The sequence below is a fragment of the Venustampulla echinocandica genome (genome assembly GCF_003357145.1).
Source record: "Venustampulla echinocandica strain BP 5553 chromosome Unknown scaffold_9, whole genome shotgun sequence".
Taxonomy (NCBI): Eukaryota; Fungi; Ascomycota; class Leotiomycetes; order Helotiales; family Pleuroascaceae; genus Venustampulla; species Venustampulla echinocandica.
Window position 1 is genome coordinate 359,924 of NW_022474214.1, and position 17,665 is coordinate 377,588.

The 17,665-nt window shown below is 46.7% G+C and overlaps 6 protein-coding genes across 6 annotated transcripts; 4 read left to right on the plus strand and 2 right to left on the minus strand.

Annotated features, from left to right (window-relative positions):
- Positions 1-56: 56 nt before the first annotated feature.
- On the minus strand, positions 57-1,154 carry BP5553_08868 (Serine kinase spk-1; the record flags this gene model as incomplete). Its single annotated transcript, XM_032017491.1, has 3 exons — positions 57-598; positions 644-949; positions 1,010-1,154. The coding sequence occupies 3 exons, from the start codon at positions 1,152-1,154 to the stop codon at positions 57-59; spliced, it is 993 nt and encodes a 330-aa protein (XP_031866134.1).
- Positions 1,155-1,751: 597 nt separating this feature from the next.
- On the minus strand, positions 1,752-2,647 carry BP5553_08869 (Uncharacterized protein; the record flags this gene model as incomplete). Its single annotated transcript, XM_032017492.1, has 3 exons — positions 1,752-2,250; positions 2,309-2,457; positions 2,510-2,647. The coding sequence occupies 3 exons, from the start codon at positions 2,645-2,647 to the stop codon at positions 1,752-1,754; spliced, it is 786 nt and encodes a 261-aa protein (XP_031866135.1).
- A 420-nt stretch (positions 2,648-3,067) lies between these two features.
- Positions 3,068-4,198, plus strand: BP5553_08870 (uncharacterized protein; the record flags this gene model as incomplete). The annotated part of the gene is made up of 5 exons (XM_032017493.1): positions 3,068-3,166; positions 3,298-3,447; positions 3,502-3,772; positions 3,840-3,868; positions 3,917-4,198. The coding sequence occupies 5 exons, from the start codon at positions 3,068-3,070 to the stop codon at positions 4,196-4,198; spliced, it is 831 nt and encodes a 276-aa protein (XP_031866136.1).
- A 1,762-nt stretch (positions 4,199-5,960) lies between these two features.
- On the plus strand, positions 5,961-13,207 carry BP5553_08871 (Ankyrin; the record flags this gene model as incomplete). Its single annotated transcript, XM_032017494.1, has 6 exons — positions 5,961-9,125; positions 9,178-9,431; positions 9,595-9,796; positions 9,921-12,502; positions 12,672-12,792; positions 13,157-13,207. The coding sequence occupies 6 exons, from the start codon at positions 5,961-5,963 to the stop codon at positions 13,205-13,207; spliced, it is 6,375 nt and encodes a 2,124-aa protein (XP_031866137.1).
- Positions 13,208-14,150: 943 nt separating this feature from the next.
- BP5553_08872 (uncharacterized protein) lies at positions 14,151-16,332 on the plus strand (the record flags this gene model as incomplete). Its single annotated transcript, XM_032017495.1, has 7 exons — positions 14,151-14,435; positions 14,499-14,578; positions 14,635-14,873; positions 14,930-14,954; positions 15,010-15,047; positions 15,093-15,606; positions 15,654-16,332. The coding sequence occupies 7 exons, from the start codon at positions 14,151-14,153 to the stop codon at positions 16,330-16,332; spliced, it is 1,860 nt and encodes a 619-aa protein (XP_031866138.1).
- Positions 16,333-16,719: 387 nt separating this feature from the next.
- BP5553_08873 (uncharacterized protein) lies at positions 16,720-17,550 on the plus strand (the record flags this gene model as incomplete). The annotated part of the gene is made up of 1 exon (XM_032017496.1): positions 16,720-17,550. The coding sequence occupies one exon, from the start codon at positions 16,720-16,722 to the stop codon at positions 17,548-17,550; it is 831 nt and encodes a 276-aa protein (XP_031866139.1).
- Positions 17,551-17,665: the final 115 nt, after the last annotated feature.

Genomic DNA, 17,665 nt, shown 5'->3' on the forward strand with positions numbered 1-17,665 from the left:
ACTGCCTCCTCGAGAGGGGGCCATGCCTCGCGATAACCCGTTGGCTGGCGGGGGATTCATTCATCTTTACCCATTTGCTCCGTGATCAGTTGTTCCCAGTATTTCTGCCAGCTTGGAGGAAAGTGCCGAGAACCCAGGACGCCAATTTGCTGAGCCACAATTGCATCTCTAGTTTCTGACTCGCTAAAGATGAATTTCATACCCAAAATTTCCCATATAGCAGTTCCGAGGCTCCATATGTCTGATGGATATGATAGCGGTGCATCGGGATCGAAAACAGCTTCTATTGCTCTCATGGGAAAAGGTGTATTACAGTCCTTCCCGAGACGTTGCCCAGTAGCCGGAGCAAAAGCCTCACCAAAGTCGCTGAGAACAAGGCCCCGCGCGTCCGCCAGGGTGAACTCTTGAGCCTTTTTGCCGAGGTACAGAGGCAACACAGCTTGGGATGGGATATTGGGCGGGAGAGGTTTCCGATCGACACGGCTGATGGGTATCAACTCGGGCTCGCCAAATTTCTCCCGGAACTGGTCGATTGAGAGCTCATCAAAGGTCGATGGGAATTTAACCAATACATTCCGAAGATGAATATCCACAATTACTTTAGTTTTGTTTAGCTAGTCATTAGTTGAAGCAATGAACACACCTCCATGGACAAAGCCCTGAGAATGGACAAAAGAAACAGCGGTCGTTAATTTGGCAGCCAACGCCCGGGCGACTTGAATGGGAAAGAGACTAAATGATGCTTCTCTGAGATTCCCTTGGGCGGGAGCTAATGTATAGCATGCATAGGTCCCGTTAGGTCCTTGGATGTCAAATTCATCCAAAATACTCGGTATGGCGTCGCGTGCACCGATGGCTGTATGGGCAGCTTGAAAAGTTGAACTTGAGCCAGATAAGGCGCGTATGATACTAGACTCGCGTCGAGGGAGTGACGGGCTCGATATATTTACTTTGATCGCGGTATAGCGTTTTAGTCGACTGTCATGAGAAAGCCAGATAGTCGGCTAACCACCATATCCTAACTTGTCCAATACTGGATAGCGATCGTGCAGTAAGTCGTTGATCATCACAGGCTGATAGCCGCCAGGCTCGTACACCTCTAGCCGCTCGACCCCATCAATCCACTCATACTCAATGGATTCACTAGGCGCCATTGTCGAAAATCGTGAATGAGAATAATAGCTGCCCGCTACGTGCTAAAGTGAACGGAGTCGGCGGGTTATTATGAGCGCTGGCCCCTTTAGATAATTGATCATGGTGGGCGTTTTAGATCTGGTGGTTAGACTTGACTTAAGTTATATATTTCGATAGGAATGAATATACGTGGTTCATGCTATGCTGCTTTGTAAATGGGGGTGTTGAAGGTACTGTGATGTTTACTTTGCTTTTGTTCTTGCTCTTGTTCTTAGCGTCGGTGCGAAACGACTCACTTGGCCATGCCGCATTCAGTTATTCTTCGCCTCCCTACTACCACTCCATCCCTTGCAACTAGATAATTTACGAACTTTTGCTCCTCGTCGTTCTGTCCATATTTTGAAGGTCCTCGCGCGCCACTGTGGTGTTGCAATGGTAAGACAAGTCGCCAAATTTTATTGAGCGATAACGATCAACGGCCTTTACCAGCCTACTTGACCACCTTTCTGATCTAGGGGGAAGTGATACACAATCGATTAGCGGCATCATGGACTCATTGGTTACGCCACATTCGTCCAGTGAGCTAAAGTTTGGTGTCCCGTAATTCAACTTCAGCATCAAGTTTCAGAGACCTCCTTGTCCTGGTTGACATCCTTCTTTCGCCTCCAATGGCCCACCATATCGGTCTCATCCTCGGTCCCATCTATGAACGGTGGTCTCACATACATGTCATCCCAACACCAATCGTGGAAGTTCTCGTATTTATCCATATAAGATACAAGACACATGTACATCCAGCCCACATCTTCCTCGTCATACTCAGTGATCCCGTCATGGAATGGCGGGTGCACCCCCCGAAGCTTTTCCTCGGGACTCCAAGGGCACTCCCAGTCTCGGCAGACCAGCTTAACCACAGGCCCCACACCTTCCGGATGTTCCACTGACTCTAGAGATATCTCGTCTACGGCGAGACAGTATTCGTATCTAGGTGCGATATCTACGCTTAGGTAGCTTACGTCGGAAATAGTACACTTGATGTCTGGGCGAAGCCTAGCTTCCAGGGTTTTCGGCACCCAAGCTTGGAAATGGGCTCTGACTTCATCAATCGATGCCCCGCTGATGACTTGTCATTAGCATACGGAGTATCGGCATGTCTAAAGTCGTTAGGACTTACTAAAGCGACTTGTCGTCAATGATGTGTAAATCATGGAATGGCAAGAGGTCCTGGAGTTGCTCATCCTCGAGACTTTCCTGGATGTGGCTTTCAAGCTGCTCCAGAATGCTGCTCCACGCAGCATCGCTGCCCTCCACGCAGCGATAGATCTATAACCGCCAATTAATTTTATGCCTTCGAATTAGGAAAATAGGTACTTACAACAAAGCCCCAAACAGAATCGTGGAACTCAGCACACGTCATGTCCTCTCTTATGATACGAAGACCTCCCTGGAGCTTAGCATTGAGCCTTGAATTGCCAGTGCTCGGTATGACATTTCCTGTCTTTGTCGTTATCATGGCATGATTGCTAGAAAATCGTCTTGGGATTGGACTTTGCGACGATTGTCGAACGACGTGTAAAGTGTTGGGTGTTGTTAGAAAGGACACACGCGATTCAGTTATACTACGTGATGGGCTGGCAAACGGCCGCAATACTTTGCTTCTGAGGAGCGTACGCTGGTACATTCCTCAAATTTATTTAAAGGTGTTGGCTACTAATGGAACGCATTCCGCGAGGCTTCAAAGTAAGACAGAGTTTTATAGGATAGAAGGAGGGCGAGGCGAGATGTAGGTTCGACTGGCATCGGCTAAAAAGGGGCAGCCTTGTGGGTCCGTGCCATCTCATTTGCGCGATCCGGCGTAGCTGCGATAACAACATGGAATCCAGAGAAATGGCGGTTTTGGAGGCTTCAAGATACCACCCCTCAAACTGCTTCAATGGCTTCAGACCCCCCTTCTGCCTACTCGGAAGCAAGGGAGCAACCGTTAACTGACGACCCGGCACCAGTCTACAACGAGCTGATAGCTACTGTTGATGTCTGCTAGAATGGACTTAGCGCTCAAATGCAAGTTAGATGTACGTCTCCTACTTTTTGCTTACGTTCTAGCTTTATCTATATATTAACCAAACGAATAGATACGGGCGTGTTGACATACCCATAAACCAGACCGATACGCGGATTGTTCAGCATCTTGAGCAAATCCAGTTTGCAGCGCAGCAACAACAACCCCACGAATCTCAAACGCCTGCCTACAAATCTTCGTATCTCGATGGCAAAGCCGAACCCCCACATTACTTCAATATCGCTATCCATGTAGTTAGCTCTTGAGGAGACGTGCAACCCTTTGTGGCCCTTGGGAAGGTTCTCAAGGGCAATTATGGGCATCGAGTACGGCTAGCAATACATGGGACACTTATTGTGGAGGAAAATGGCTTGGAATTCTTTGACATTGGTGGCGACTCAGCCCAACCGATGGCCTTTATGGTCAAAAGTCCAGGCTTTATTCCAGGCATGGAGCAACTGAAAGCTGGAGATGTGGGGAAGCGACGCAAAGATATCGCCGAGATACTCCAAAGTTGTTGGAAGCCATGTGCTAGCGTTGACGAAGTTAAAGAAGACGAAATTCGTTCGCCGAAAGAAAGTCCTTTATTGCGGATGCCACTATCGCAAGCCCACCTAGTTTTGCTCGTATCCATCGCGCAGAAAAGCTGAGAATTCCGCTGCATATAATGTTTATGTAAGTCTTGACCTCGCCCCTATTTATTCCTGGTCGTAATATTTCTAGCATGCCATGGCCACCAACCTAGCATTTTCATATCGGTCTTCAGCGCTGATTCCAAAACCCAAGGATTGGGGCCCTCATATTTCCATTTCTAGTTTCTATTTTCTCTCTTTTGCGTCCAACTACCAACCCGACTCCGAACTTGCCAATTTCCTGGCATCCGGCCCCGCGCCTGTCTATATTGGATTTGGCTCTATTGTTGTTGATGACCCGAACGCCATGACCCAATTAATCTTCGATGCCGTTAGAAAGAAAGGGCAACGAGCTTTGGTTTCCAAGGGCTAGGGTGGTTTTGGCGGCAGTGAGTTGAATAAACCTGATGGAATCTTCATGCTTGGCAATTGCCCATATGACTGGTTTTTTCTACATGTCTCTTGCGTTGTCTATCGTAAGTAGTGTATTCGCAGATGCCGAGCTATCTCTCTTACAAACTCCCATCTTGTGTGGAAATAAATAAAACTGACTCCAACTCTTCACTGCTTAGATGGCGGAGCAGGTACAACAGCGGCAGGCATTGCACTTGGCCGACCCACGGTGGCTATTCCCTTCTTTGGTGATCAACAACTCTAGGGAGCTACGGTTGCACTAGCTAGTGCTAAACCGTCGCCGATCCCAAACAAGGAACCACCAAAGGGTTTGCCAGTGCGATTCTCGAGGCACTGAACCCTGAAATACTTGAGCGAGCGAAGGAGCCTGGGGAGCGAATCCACGAGGAGAATGGCTGCGAACCTGGTGCTGCTAGTTTCCATGCTCAAATGGACGTTTCTCGCCTCTGGTGTCTGATGACTCTGACTTGAGGTAGCATTCTGGTCGCTCAAAACAAAGGGGTCAAAGACGGACTGTGTAAGGCTGAGTGAATTCACAGCTACCGTGTCGGGCAACGAAGGAGTCTTGGGCATCAATCAGCTAGAACTATATCGGCCATACGAGTACCCTGTCCAAGAACATTTTCTTCTGTCTAACCTAAGCGGACCCAACCCTATCCTTGGCTCGATGGGTTCTTTCACATCCCACTTAATAAACGTGCCGATCAACGTTGGCAAAGCATATGTGGGTGTGGTGACAGAACCATAGAAGGCGCTAAAGCAAATGGATGGCGTGGCTTTAGTAAAGGTATAGGAAAAGGGTTTGGAAATCTCCTATTTCCTCGAAAGAGCCTCGTTATACGTGGCACAGCGTATGGAATTCGTGCCGCTGGGACTCTAAGCTTCATTCTAGCTGCACACTTTGCCCAAGGTTTCGAGGATGCGCAGTCGTCCTCTGAGGAAGAGCGCCATGAGTTTCTGAGGCGGTGGTGCGAACTGGCACCGGACCTGAAGCAGGAGCAAAGTGCCTCTAGTTCGTCCTCTTTGTTCCGCTTCCCGAGTTCAAGAAATACCTCGACGACGAGGAGTGAGGAAACTTCTACAAGCGCGAGGGCGAGTATGGCGAGCAGTCACCATGACTCTATTCCACCGCCTCCATCAAATGAGACTTGAGACAGCTATACTTGCCAATCCGTTCGGGATCGTAAAGAATTATCAGTTCATAAACCTTTGGTAGGTATCGTCGGTTGATATTTCTTATCTCATGTTTAAAAACAAATTGTAAGCTTGCCACACTTGCTCAGGGTCCAATCACTCTAATACCGCAGACCTAAGGTCTGTCAAGTCTAATTTAAAAGCCGGGTAATATCGCGGGAGCCGCCAATATATGTGCAAGAAATGATATATGTTCCAGTTGGTACGCATTCATAGTTCAGAACATTATATTCTAAATTAATGGTATGAGAAATTTTGCCTTAGTTATTGAAATTGGCTTTCATGATAGCTATATATACTAAAAGATCGTCAATTCAAACACCTAATTCAACTAAAAATCACGTGTAAACGTGCCTCACTCGTGCAGCAAGGCTGAGGCTGAGGCTGAGGCTGATGCGTATTCCTTCGAAGGCAGTAAGAACTTCCGATCTTCTTCACAAACAACTCGAAAATCCGAACTTCTAGTTGAAGCGAGATACCCATCCTCCTTCGAACTGGTGGTGCTGAAAAATATCCAGCCTTGAAACATGTCTTCCTCCGACACCGACGAATTTGAGGTGATTGATCAGCTAGAAGGTAGCCTCTCAACAGAAGAGCTTGCAAAAGTCCAAGTATGGCTTCAGCCTACCGATTACGAAGCTCAATCGAATGAATTTCATCGCCATTTGAGCTCACAAGCTCCTGGAACTGGTCTTTGGATTTGTGAGACTTCAAAATACCAGCAGTGGCAGAGTGCAACGGACCATGGAAGCCTATGGATTAAAGGAGCCCCGGGAGCTGGGAAATCGGTCATCGCAGCTTCAATGATAGAGAATTTGCAAAATAATGATAGTACTCCGGTCCTGTACTTCTTTTTTCGATACATCATTTCCGCAAATAGGCGTCCTCGCAGTCTCATTCGGGATTTTCTCGCGCAGCTACTTCCCTTCAGTGCTTGCCTTCAGGCTACGCTCCAACCCTTGGTGGGAACTGATCTGGAAAACTTTTCGGACGAGATATTATGGGAACATTTGTTAACCGGTCTCTCTTCCACCAAAAAGGCTTATTGCGTTATTGATGCCTTGGATGAGATGGAACTGCTACCGAACGATCACTTCCTAGATCGACTGAACAAATTAGCAGCCTTTCGACCAAATGTAAAGCTTCTGATGACTAGCAGACCTAAGCAGCACCTTCAAAGCAGCTTGAGGGATACTTCGATTGTACACATCAGCCTTGAAAATGACCTAGTTGGGAGAGACATTGGCCTCTTCGTATCATACCGTCTGAAAAGCGTTCTTCCAGGAGATCACCAGCAAAATTTGAGACAGTCTTTGGCATTCAAGACATCTGAACGATCCCGTGGACTCTTCCTTTATGCACGACTTCTGTTAGACCAGATCATACCAAGCCTCGAACCAACAGAATTAGACATCGAAAGATTGATGAAGACTATCCCGATAGGTTTGGAGGAAATGTACAACAGCATGCTAGCTCAACAAGCGGAAGCTCTCAAGATTGATATTCGAATCCAGGTCTTTCTTCTCGAATTAGCAACACACTCATCTAGAGCCCTGCGATTGAACGAAATGGCCAATGCACTGGCTTCCGCTTTTCCATCTTCGATGATTCCAAACTCTCCAAAATTCGTGACGAGATTAGCATGTGCACCACTTCTTGAAATATCTGAAGATGAAACGGTTCAGGTCATCCACCATTCATTTACAGAATTCCTGCTGAACAAGGAACGAGTCGACATGGGCCATGCTTCACAATTCCCCGTACTCAACCCCGACGAAGTTCATAAAAAGCTGACGATCAGTTGCTTGGATTATTTGACATCAGGTGTTCTCAGAGTGGAAAAGTCTATTGAACAACACAAAAAGGACGATAATTCTACCGATGACAATAACGATAAAGAAAACGATCAGTATGATTACCAAGAGGCAAAGCTACGCCATCCATTTCTAGAATACGCAGTTAGAAACTGGGCATACCATGCTAGCAAGTACGATTTCGAGGATGAAGAATTCTTCCAGTCCGTTGCAGGCTTTCTAGACCCCAGCAGCCCCGACTTCAGGAAGTGGTTAGAGCTCGAGTGGTGGAGAAAAGAGCCCCGGCGGTGGGGGGAAAATCGAAAATCGAAAGATCAAATACCCTATGTTCAAGCACCAACCCCTCTCCATATCGCCGCATTCGCTGGTCTCACGAAACATGCCAAGAAGTTGATTGTAGGTCAAGATCAAGCGGATTCTCGTGATTCTGAAGATCGAACTCCATTGCACTGGGCCTGTGCCAGAGGCCATACTGTAATGGCCTCCATTCTGCTGGAAAATGGCGCAGCCGCTAATGCAGAAGACTGTCGAGGCGTAAAGCCTATCCACGAAGCAGCAAGGAAAAATCACTCAAGTATTGTGAGACTTTTACTTGAGGCAGGAGTTAATCCTCTTACTCCGAAGACACGCGAAGATACGAAACGGTTTTTGATGTGCGGCGAAATCTCGACCAAAGGAGAGACTGCCGTCGAATATGCTTGGCTTCAAGGTCACACGGACACGATCATGGAAATGCTACCGTTCATCACCCCAGAAACGTTAGGAGAACTGTTCTGCCAGTGTTGTCGATACGGCAAATTCGAAGCCGTGCGAGCTATCCTTGAGGCTTCCGGCGTGTCGCCCAACACAGAATGGAATGGTGCCAGTGCTCTTTATCTTGCATGCCGAGCCCAAAATGTTGCTGTCATTGAGTTACTGCTTGCAAAAGGAGCGGATGTTCATCGAACGTCGGAGTGGCTGGTGCCAAATAGAAACGCCTGCGGTCATGGCGCGATAAAGGAGCCATTGCGAACACCTATCCATGCTACCGTTATCGGTTGGAAAATTGCTAACCATATTGCTTGTCAACAAATCTTGCGTTTGTTACTGAATGCAGGCGCGGGCCTTGAAGTCAAAGACGCCAATGAAGAAACACCCTTACTTAGCCTCTTCAACGATCAAAACGCTGCTGACGATATTGTTGCCAGGGGCCTTCTACAGGCAGGAGCTGATGTACTAGCCGTTGACAGGAACGGCGATTCTATTGTCCACCGCTACCTTCTTAACGGCTCAAAAAATATCCAAACCTTGAAGCTTTTCTTCGAATACGGAGCTCGCATCGATAGCCTTGGACAAGGTGGGCAAACTATCATACATAGAGCCTTACAAAGCTCTTATGGTGATCAGTCTTTTGAATTCACGGCCGCCAGTATTGATTTCCTCCTGGAAAAGGGTGCTCGTTGCGACATAAAAGACGAATACGGGTGCACTACAGTGGAATCCGCAGCTACAAACTCAGACTGTCCCTTAGAGACCTTCACAATTCTGCTTCAAGCTTGCTTTGATGCAGATGTGCTCAAACGTTGTATGTGGAAGTTGAGCTCGAGAAGGAACCAGGAGGAAACGGTCAAATTTATTCGTGCCCTACAGAAGTTGGGTGTATCTTTGGAAGACCGTGACGATAGTGGTGGAACTGCCTTGCTTGCTAGCGTAGGATCCGTGGACCTATTTGATGCTTTCATTGAATGTGGTGCGGATCTAAATGCCGTTGACTCAACAGGCAAAGGAGTGCTGCATCACTATCTAGCTCATGTTGCTCGCCACCGAGGTCGTCTTGATAACTATGCTTTCCCTCAGAGGTTTGTAGATATGATAAATATGGGATTGGATCCATTGAAGGTAGGCATTCCAGCTCTGCAAAATATCGCGTCAATTCTAATACGACCTCTAGGTTGACCATGAGGGGAATAATCTCCTCCACCTGCACTCGAAACACTATGCGGGTGAAGAAACTGACAATGTGTTTGTCCAGAAATTCTTGGACTATGGCATTTCAGTCAATTCAAGAAACAACCAGGGCATGACTCCACTTCACGTCTATCTTGAAAATTGGGATTTCCATGCTACCAAAAGTGTTTACAGAAATCACATTCACGAGCGTTTTGACGAGCGTTTTGAAATACCATTGCTTAAGCTCTTCCGAAGGTATGCGTCTTTGTATTTGCTACAGCACTGCCCCAATAATTCCATGGGTCGATTCAAAGCGGCAGCCACTTAATACCTTTTCATTCCACCCCTAATATGGACATTCATCCTTAAACTCCCCTCTCGAGTCAAGTATTTGAAGCACATTTAACATTTAGTCTAGAAGCCAAGACATTTTCGATATCAATTCCCAAGATGTTGATGGTCTGACAATATTTCATCTCACTGCGCTACGTTCTCATGCTCGTGTGTTTTACTTGCTCGAGGAAGGTGCAGATCCTAGTCTCTTGACAAAAAAGGGTAGGAGTGCTCTCCACTTGGCTTGTCGAGCACGCCAAAGTAATATTGTTGAATATCTCTGTCAAGTACGTACTAAATTTCTTCATGTGCCCTATTTCCTCCCAACATGTTGATTTCATGTAAATATTTCCGGGGACGAGATTTCATCTAGATTCATCTTTGAGCAATTCTAACTAAAACCAGTCACAGATAGGCCAATCATTGATCAATCAGCGGGATTTATACGGAAGAACCCCGCTTCATGATGCCTGTACATCAGGTATTCCTGAATCAGTTCGTCATCTTCTCGAAGCCGGCGCAGACACCGCCGTCCTCGACAACAACAAGAGGACCCCTCTTCATTCTTGCGCGGAATTCTCCGACGAGCAAAGGATATGGGCGCTACTGCATCGTCGGAACGAAGTATCTGGCCATTTATTTCAAGATAGATTCCGACCGGTGCCTTCAAAGTCATACGAACATCCGTGTTATACACCATCTGTTAGAGCTACATCAGAGTTACATCACGAGGACAACCCCAGTATTGGCCTCACTATCAGATCTCTTCTTTTGGCCGGGAGTGATGCCGCAGCCACTGACTCAAACTCTCGAACACCGCTTGACCTCGCGATTGAATATGATTGTCAAGAGATGGTACAGGCCTTGCAATTTTCAATCGACCTTGTTCGGAAGAATTGGTCCATAGATGCCAAAGACCAAACGCTTGAAACGGTTATAATGCTGAAGGATCCATACTTGTCCACGAAGAGGCTTTCAGAATTCTCACTCGAACAGATAATCCATGACCCGTCGACCTATCTCCCTTATCTTACCTTGAACGATCTTGAGTGGATCTCAAAGAATGGGGGCAGCATTACAGGAAGAGACGAAATGAAGCCTACCCCTTCCTCTAGAAAATCTTTAATGTATATCGCTGCATCGAAAGGTTTCACGCATTTGATAAGGAGCTTCGGCCAACTAGCTCGCGCCAACGATGACCCCGAGATTGTTCTAGCACAAATTATGGAGCTATTCAGCGATCCCGAACACTACCCAGAGATAAAATATCTGCCCCCTACACTTCACATAGCATGTACCAGAGAGCTTTCAAACTTAGACATGATCGAAGTTCTGGTCGATACTTGCGGTGTCGATGTCAATGCGCGTGCCATAGTCCAACCAACACGACGAGTGAAAGTAAAAGAAGTGAAAGATTTGATCCGAGGAGGAACTGCTCTGCATATCCTTGCAAAGGCAAACAATTGGTGGCAGCTCAAGGCAGTCAAGTATCTTATTCAGAAGGGAGCCAAGATTGATTCGATAAATGAGAAAGGCGAGACTCCGCTTCAAGTAGCCTGCACAGGGCCAAGTTTTCCAGATATGAATTGCACACCATGCACGTACGGGTTCTGGAGGATCGACTGCGTCCAATTACTTCTCGATCAAGGAGCCAACATCCACCATCTCGACAACGACGGTCTATCTTGTCTTCACAAAGCCTGCTCCTCCCCTCAAATCCTAAGACTCCTGTTGGAAAATGGCGCGGACCTCACTGCCGGAAAAATCTCACCCGTTTTCCCCGCAATCCAAATTCAATGTCTCGAGGCACTCAATATTCTGCTTGATGCTGGCGTTAGCCCTAATGTTAGGGATAATAACAAGGACCATGATGGGTTTTCAGTCGATTACAAGGCAAAAAGAAACCCACATTGGCTACTTTACTGCGCATCTTTTGCCAACCTACGCAACCAAAAGGCTGAAAACTCCGTGCCGATGGTGAAACTACTCATCGATCGAGGAGCAGACCTCTACGCACCCCTCAATGACAAGGAGACTCTTGTACACTATGCCTTCGAGCACGCTGAATACGAAATTCTAAGCGCTTTCCTAGACTGTAAGTCTAAGATCGACTTCAACAGCCGAGATCACCAGGGACGTACCATCTTCCTCGCCGCGTGTGAATGGAGAGAAGTTCTCCCAGGTTATAAACACCGACATTGGGAGGCCAAAGCGACCGCTCCCTTCCTAAGGATTCTCGAGTTTGGCGTCGATCCGTTGGCAGTTGATAACAGGGGTCGAAATGCCCTACACTGCCTCCTCGATAACCCTGAAATGGAAGATGAGGCAATAGTCCAATTCCTTGGCCATGATGTGGCGAAAACCTTATTTCATCAAAAAGATGAAAAAGGTTTCGCGCCCTTTGATTGCGCTTTACGCCTACTGCGCCCTGCAGTGGTCGAAGTCCTCCTCACCATGGGTGCAGACCTCTTGAGCCCCGACCCAACCGGCGCAACAGCTCTCCACCACATAGCAGCACAGTGTCTGCATAGTAGAAGAAAGCTGAATAGGCGTACTTGGGGCAATGAGTATACGGCTGATTATTATACCGATCTCCTCGCGTTATGGAAGAAATTTCTTGCCCTTGGAGGCTCTATTAACATCCGGGACAGCAAAGGCTCGCCCCCACTCTTTTACTATCTCTCTGCTAGTCAAAGAGACGACTATAAGGCTCCTGAAAATAGTTGTTGTCATGTCGAGAACTTTGCTATCTATTTCTCGGAAGGAGTTGCTGAAGACCTTGACATTTTTGCGAAAAACAATGATGGAGAAAATGTATTGCACATTATTGCAAGGCGAGAGAAAAACATGGCTACGAAACCGACGCACGACAAACCTTTGTTTGAGCTCTTTGTGAGCAAGGGACTCAATCCGCTTGAGGAAGATGAGAAAGGGAGAAGTAGTCTAGATGTTGCTGCTGCTTGTGATCAAAAGAGGATTTTGGAGCTGTTTCAGTACGGAAAATAGTTTAGATGGCATCGTATGTAGCACCGATGGGTGTTAGGCGCCTATCTGTGGTTCGATGGAATACCGAGCTTCCACGAGTCGTCTAGCTTTGCGGAGCCGGTGCATGCTGAGTCTTCGAGTCTTACGCAGGGCGTGCCCCCTAAACAAACGGATCAGTACTATCGACTACGAATGTGGAGTGCGGTCTGGAGTGGCTTCTGGAGATGATCCGGTTCAAATGCACTTACTCCGTACATGGCACGGCTTCTGCTACAATGGCGTTGTTCCACATACTCAAGTACGCGTCGCCGGCGACCATTGTACAGAGTAAAAGTTTGTTGATATGCCCGAAGATCAATTGCCACCTATTTGGAACGTCTCTGCAAATCAGGACAGTCAATTACAATTCTGACGTATTCGTGCTTTATAATCTCATTCAAAGACAATCATTACTCTCTATAGTAATTTATATACTAGATATAATACCATGGCCTACCTAACATCCTGATACATTTATAATTACCGTTTATTTTATTCTACTCACCTGACTTATATACTCATTTGCTTATATATAGCTAGCTTTTATCTTATAATACTTGGGAGATTGCTTGATATAATCCTTTAACTCTATGATTAATTACGACTAACTAATTGCCTTATAGTTCATGCACCAATTAAGTCTCAATTTACCTACACTTGCCTTGCTCGCATAAAAAAATTTGCTCCTCGTGTAGACGGAGCCTTAATATAGATCCTCCCCTAATGTGATTTCGCACTTACACGAGTCTTATTATACTTGAAACTATAGAGATTGTTATTATTTCATCTCAATCCTCACCTCGTTCACGTGCGCACTAGTCGACTCGCATGTGACACTCCACCACGGTTTTCACTGTCGCCCCGCCCCGCGCCGTCCCGCTTCGCCTCACCTTCATTATCCTTACCCCTCCTTACTACCTGCCACACTACTCACCACTCACTACTTGCCAACCCCTAGCAGCTCGACCCCTATCGACCTTGGTTACGGTACTGGGGTAGTGGACTAGTAGTAGTGCGATACTCGAGACAGCCAACTTCTGACAAGAAAGAATCAGGGGTGGTCGAACAAGCTCTATAGAGGAGGCCAGAATAGGTCTCTGGTATTAATATACCTACCTAGGTACGTCCTTAGACTATATCCCTTACTTTTACTCTTAATACTATTGCAAAGTAGGACTAGAATTATACCTTGTAGTACGCACCTTTTTTAACTCTCTATTATAATATTTATCACATAAGTTTTTCTTCTTGACCTCTTTCATACTCGTTATCTCTATTGCTTTATGTGCTTCTAGTGCCCTAGATTTTGTTATAGCAAATCCGACCTACTAGTTGTAATCTTAGGACAGAGGCTGTTATATAATCGCTTTTTCGCGGGGTTGTTAGTGTTTTCTATTTTCTAGTTTGTATTTTACTTTTATATAATGATGTTTTAGGACGTATAGACAAACATAGCTATGTAGAAGCTTTACTTTCGGAATTGCAACTAAATAAAACTAACCTACCCCAAAGATGCGCTAAACTAACAAAGTAGCAACAGCTAAGCCTTAAACTGTTCGGCAAGTCGAGATTCACTAAGGAATTGAAGAGCCACAGAATATCGTAAGCCACGTCGGAATGGACGGGCTTAGTGCCGCGTCAAGTGTCATTGCGGTCGTACAGATCGCGCAGTCTATTGGATCAGCGCTCAAAGATTACTACGAAGGTGTTCGTGATGCTCGAGACGACATCAAAAAGCTGTACAATGCTGTCACCAGCCTGCAAGCAATTCTCTTCAGCCTCCACCACATTCTCAATCGCGAGAGCGGACAGCCGTTCCTCGACGAAACCCTTCTCATCAACCCTTCGGGTCCGCTAAGACAAGCTAAACTAGAACTCCACAAACTACAACTCAAGCCCAAAGTATTACCGAAGGGATAAAAGTCTTTTGATAAGGCTGTCCAGTCCCTGATTTGGCCCTTCAAGAAGAAAGACATCGAGAAAGTAGCAGGCACAATTGAACGATACAAGTCCAGTTTGACACTCGAGCTTCAGGTCGAACATCTGTCAGTCAAGCATGTCCATTCTAACCACAGTCTGTTGACATTCGCGCTCATTTCAGGCACCTTGCGGCCGAGCACTTCGATATATCGGAAGATATAAGAATAGAGATCAGAGCTGCCCGGTTTGATAAAACCCGGCATCGGGTTATAAGCTGGTTATCAAGAGGTGTTCCTGACCCTTCAAAGGAACACAATCTCGCTCGTGCCAGGCATGAGAAAACTACAGGGTCTTGGCTTATTGAGAGTCCATCGTTTGAGACCTGGCTTAAGACTGAAAACTCGCTGCTGTGGCTGAATGGTGGAGGCAAGACTCTCCTTCGTCAAATATTCCACCCTGCTAACGACCGAGCGTAGCCGGTGCTGGCAAATCAATCTTATCGTACGTACTCCAAAGTTCCCAGGCTCTCAGCTGCCATTTTTTGATTATATGACAGTTCCACAGTAGTAGATCACGTCCAGAAGGGTTGTAAAGGTAAGCTTAACGTTGCGGTAGTTTATTGGTACTTTACTTTCACAGACGTCGAAAAGCAGAAAATGTCCCACTGCCTGTGCTCCCTTATCGCGGATATTTGCAGCAATCGACGAGACACCCCCACCGATTTGCAAGAAGCCTATGATCAGGCAAATTACGGTCAGCAAAAGCCAACTCAAGAAAGCCTGATCACAATGCTCAAAGCTGTACTGGTTGGCTTCGAGCATGTATACATGGTTATTGATGGTCTGGACGAGTGTCCGAAGGGCGAAGGTCAGCGAGACGAGCTCCTAGCTCTCATTTATGAAATCTATGGTCTGGAATTAAGTTGCCTACACATTTTACTCGCCAGTAGAAGGGAAATCGATATTGAAGACTCCTTCAGTAACTTTCCTGCCCGTCTGAGCTGTGTGACAGAAGTCAGTGTTCGCGGTGCGCATGTCGAGCAAGACATTCAAAAGTATTTAAAACACCGCCTCACGCACCGAACCTTCGAAAAGTGGAAGCCGGCATTAAAGAAAAATGTAGAAATGAAATTGTCCACTCAAGTGGATGGCATGTATGTGATACACTTCTATGAAACTTCAGGTGGCTAACCCGCTCTAGGTTTCGACTCGCAGCGCTGCAGCTCGATGCTTTGAGCCAGCTTCGTACCGAGTCGAAGATTATGACTGCAATCCGAGAACTACCAAAAACCCTGGATGCCTTCTACGATCGGATATTATCGAATATCGAGCATGAAGATGATCAAAAACACGCTCGCCGTGCGCTGCAGTGGCTTGCTTTTGCAGCTCGGCCTATCTCACTAAAGGAACTTGCGGAGGCGGTGATTGTACAAGTCGATGAGGAGCCATATTTGAGCGAAGAAGACCAATTCATGGATTCCAAGGATATACTCGAAATCTTACCGGCAGGCCTTGTTACAACAATTTCAAGTGGGGCGGGCTTGAGGGACTATATTCACGGGAGCCGTGGCGGTTTCCAATCGGAAGCATTCTACGCTCAATCCAAACCCGACGCGGATAGTGAGATTGGTTGTGCAGACTCAGACGTAGTCGATGGGACTGAGACTACAGAAAGAGAGCAGAACTCTAGCGATACGGATGAGGAAGGCGACGATGTTAAGCAGGAGGACGACGTTGAGAATTCGAGCCACATAGATAAGAAACCTAAAGAGGAACTAGGGACTGGAAAAATTAAGGAGAGGGAACTGATAGTTCAATTTGCGCACTTCTCTGTTAAGGAATACCTCGTTACCGCACGAGTCGCAAGTAGCCCCCAGTAAAAATATTACATTGACTCTACGGCATCGGAGCTCGAAATTGCCTAGGTTTGTTTCGCCTACCTCCTATACGTTGGAAGCCAAAAGCCTGCCATACAAAGGGAGATATACAGCAGGTTTCCGCTCATACACTACGCAGCGAATTGCTGGCCATACCACCTAGAGAAATTAAATCTGGCAGCGACGACAGAGCCGCTAACGAGGCTATCTTCTGAATTTTTGCAGTACGACTGTCCTGCCTGGCAGGTCTGGGACGCTGTAGGATTCGATGATGTCCGCAACAATCGCCAGGGTTTCAAGCGACTAGCTCTCCGGAGTCGAAGACTCTTCACACAACGCAGCTAGATACATCCCCTAACTTAAATCTCAGCAAGTGGTATATCGTGCCTTATGACCAACCTCTTAGCTCAGAAGCCGGAGCTCAACGACATTCCCCGGACGCATCATATGGGGAATCCACTATATGCCGCAGCCGTCAACGGCCGACGTCAATTTGTAGAAATTCTCTTGGCTAGAGGTGCAGATGTCAATTATCCCGCGGGAGTATATCGACATTCACTACAGGCTGCGTGCTTTGTGGGCCAAACTGCCATTGTTAGACTCCTCTTGGATGCTGGGGCAGAGGTCAACGCCAAAGGTGGCCACTTCGGCAACGCATTCCAAGCTACAGCGTATTCAGAATCTCTAGAAATTGTACAGATGTTGTTCCAGGCAGGTGCTATTGTGGAGGCAAAAGGTGGACACTTTAATACTGCATTACAAGCTGCGTCGTTTAATGGCCACGATGAGATAGTCAAGTACCTCCTGGAAAAGGGAGCAAGTATCAATGACACCGGTGGTTGTTGGGGAAGTTCACTTCAAGCAGCCTCGATTAGCAACCGCGTAGTCGTGGCAACATTATTGTTGGAACATGGCGCCGATGTCACCATCCAACCCCCAATATTGTCCAAGGGTTCTGCATTACGTATCGCAGTCATATGTTCATTCATGAGCATGGTTAAAGTGCTTTTGACTGCTTCCGGTCACGAAACTAATCGTAAAGAATGGGCCTTGACTCGCAAGTTTCCACTCGAACTTGTTAGGGAGCACGATGAAAAGTACAAAAATAAACCTACGAATATTCCGAAAGAATGGAGGCTGCTCAGAGAAATTTTAGCGATGCTTGATGTGTATGCAAAGGATCACGGAATCGAAATAGAGAAGGAAGAAGTAGAGATCTAGGAATAGCTTTACTTTAAGACTCGCTAGACATTCGAATAATAGAGTATAGTACTATACGCCGACGGAAGCTCGACATCATATATATAGGTAATAGCCATGGTTCCGAATACTTCAA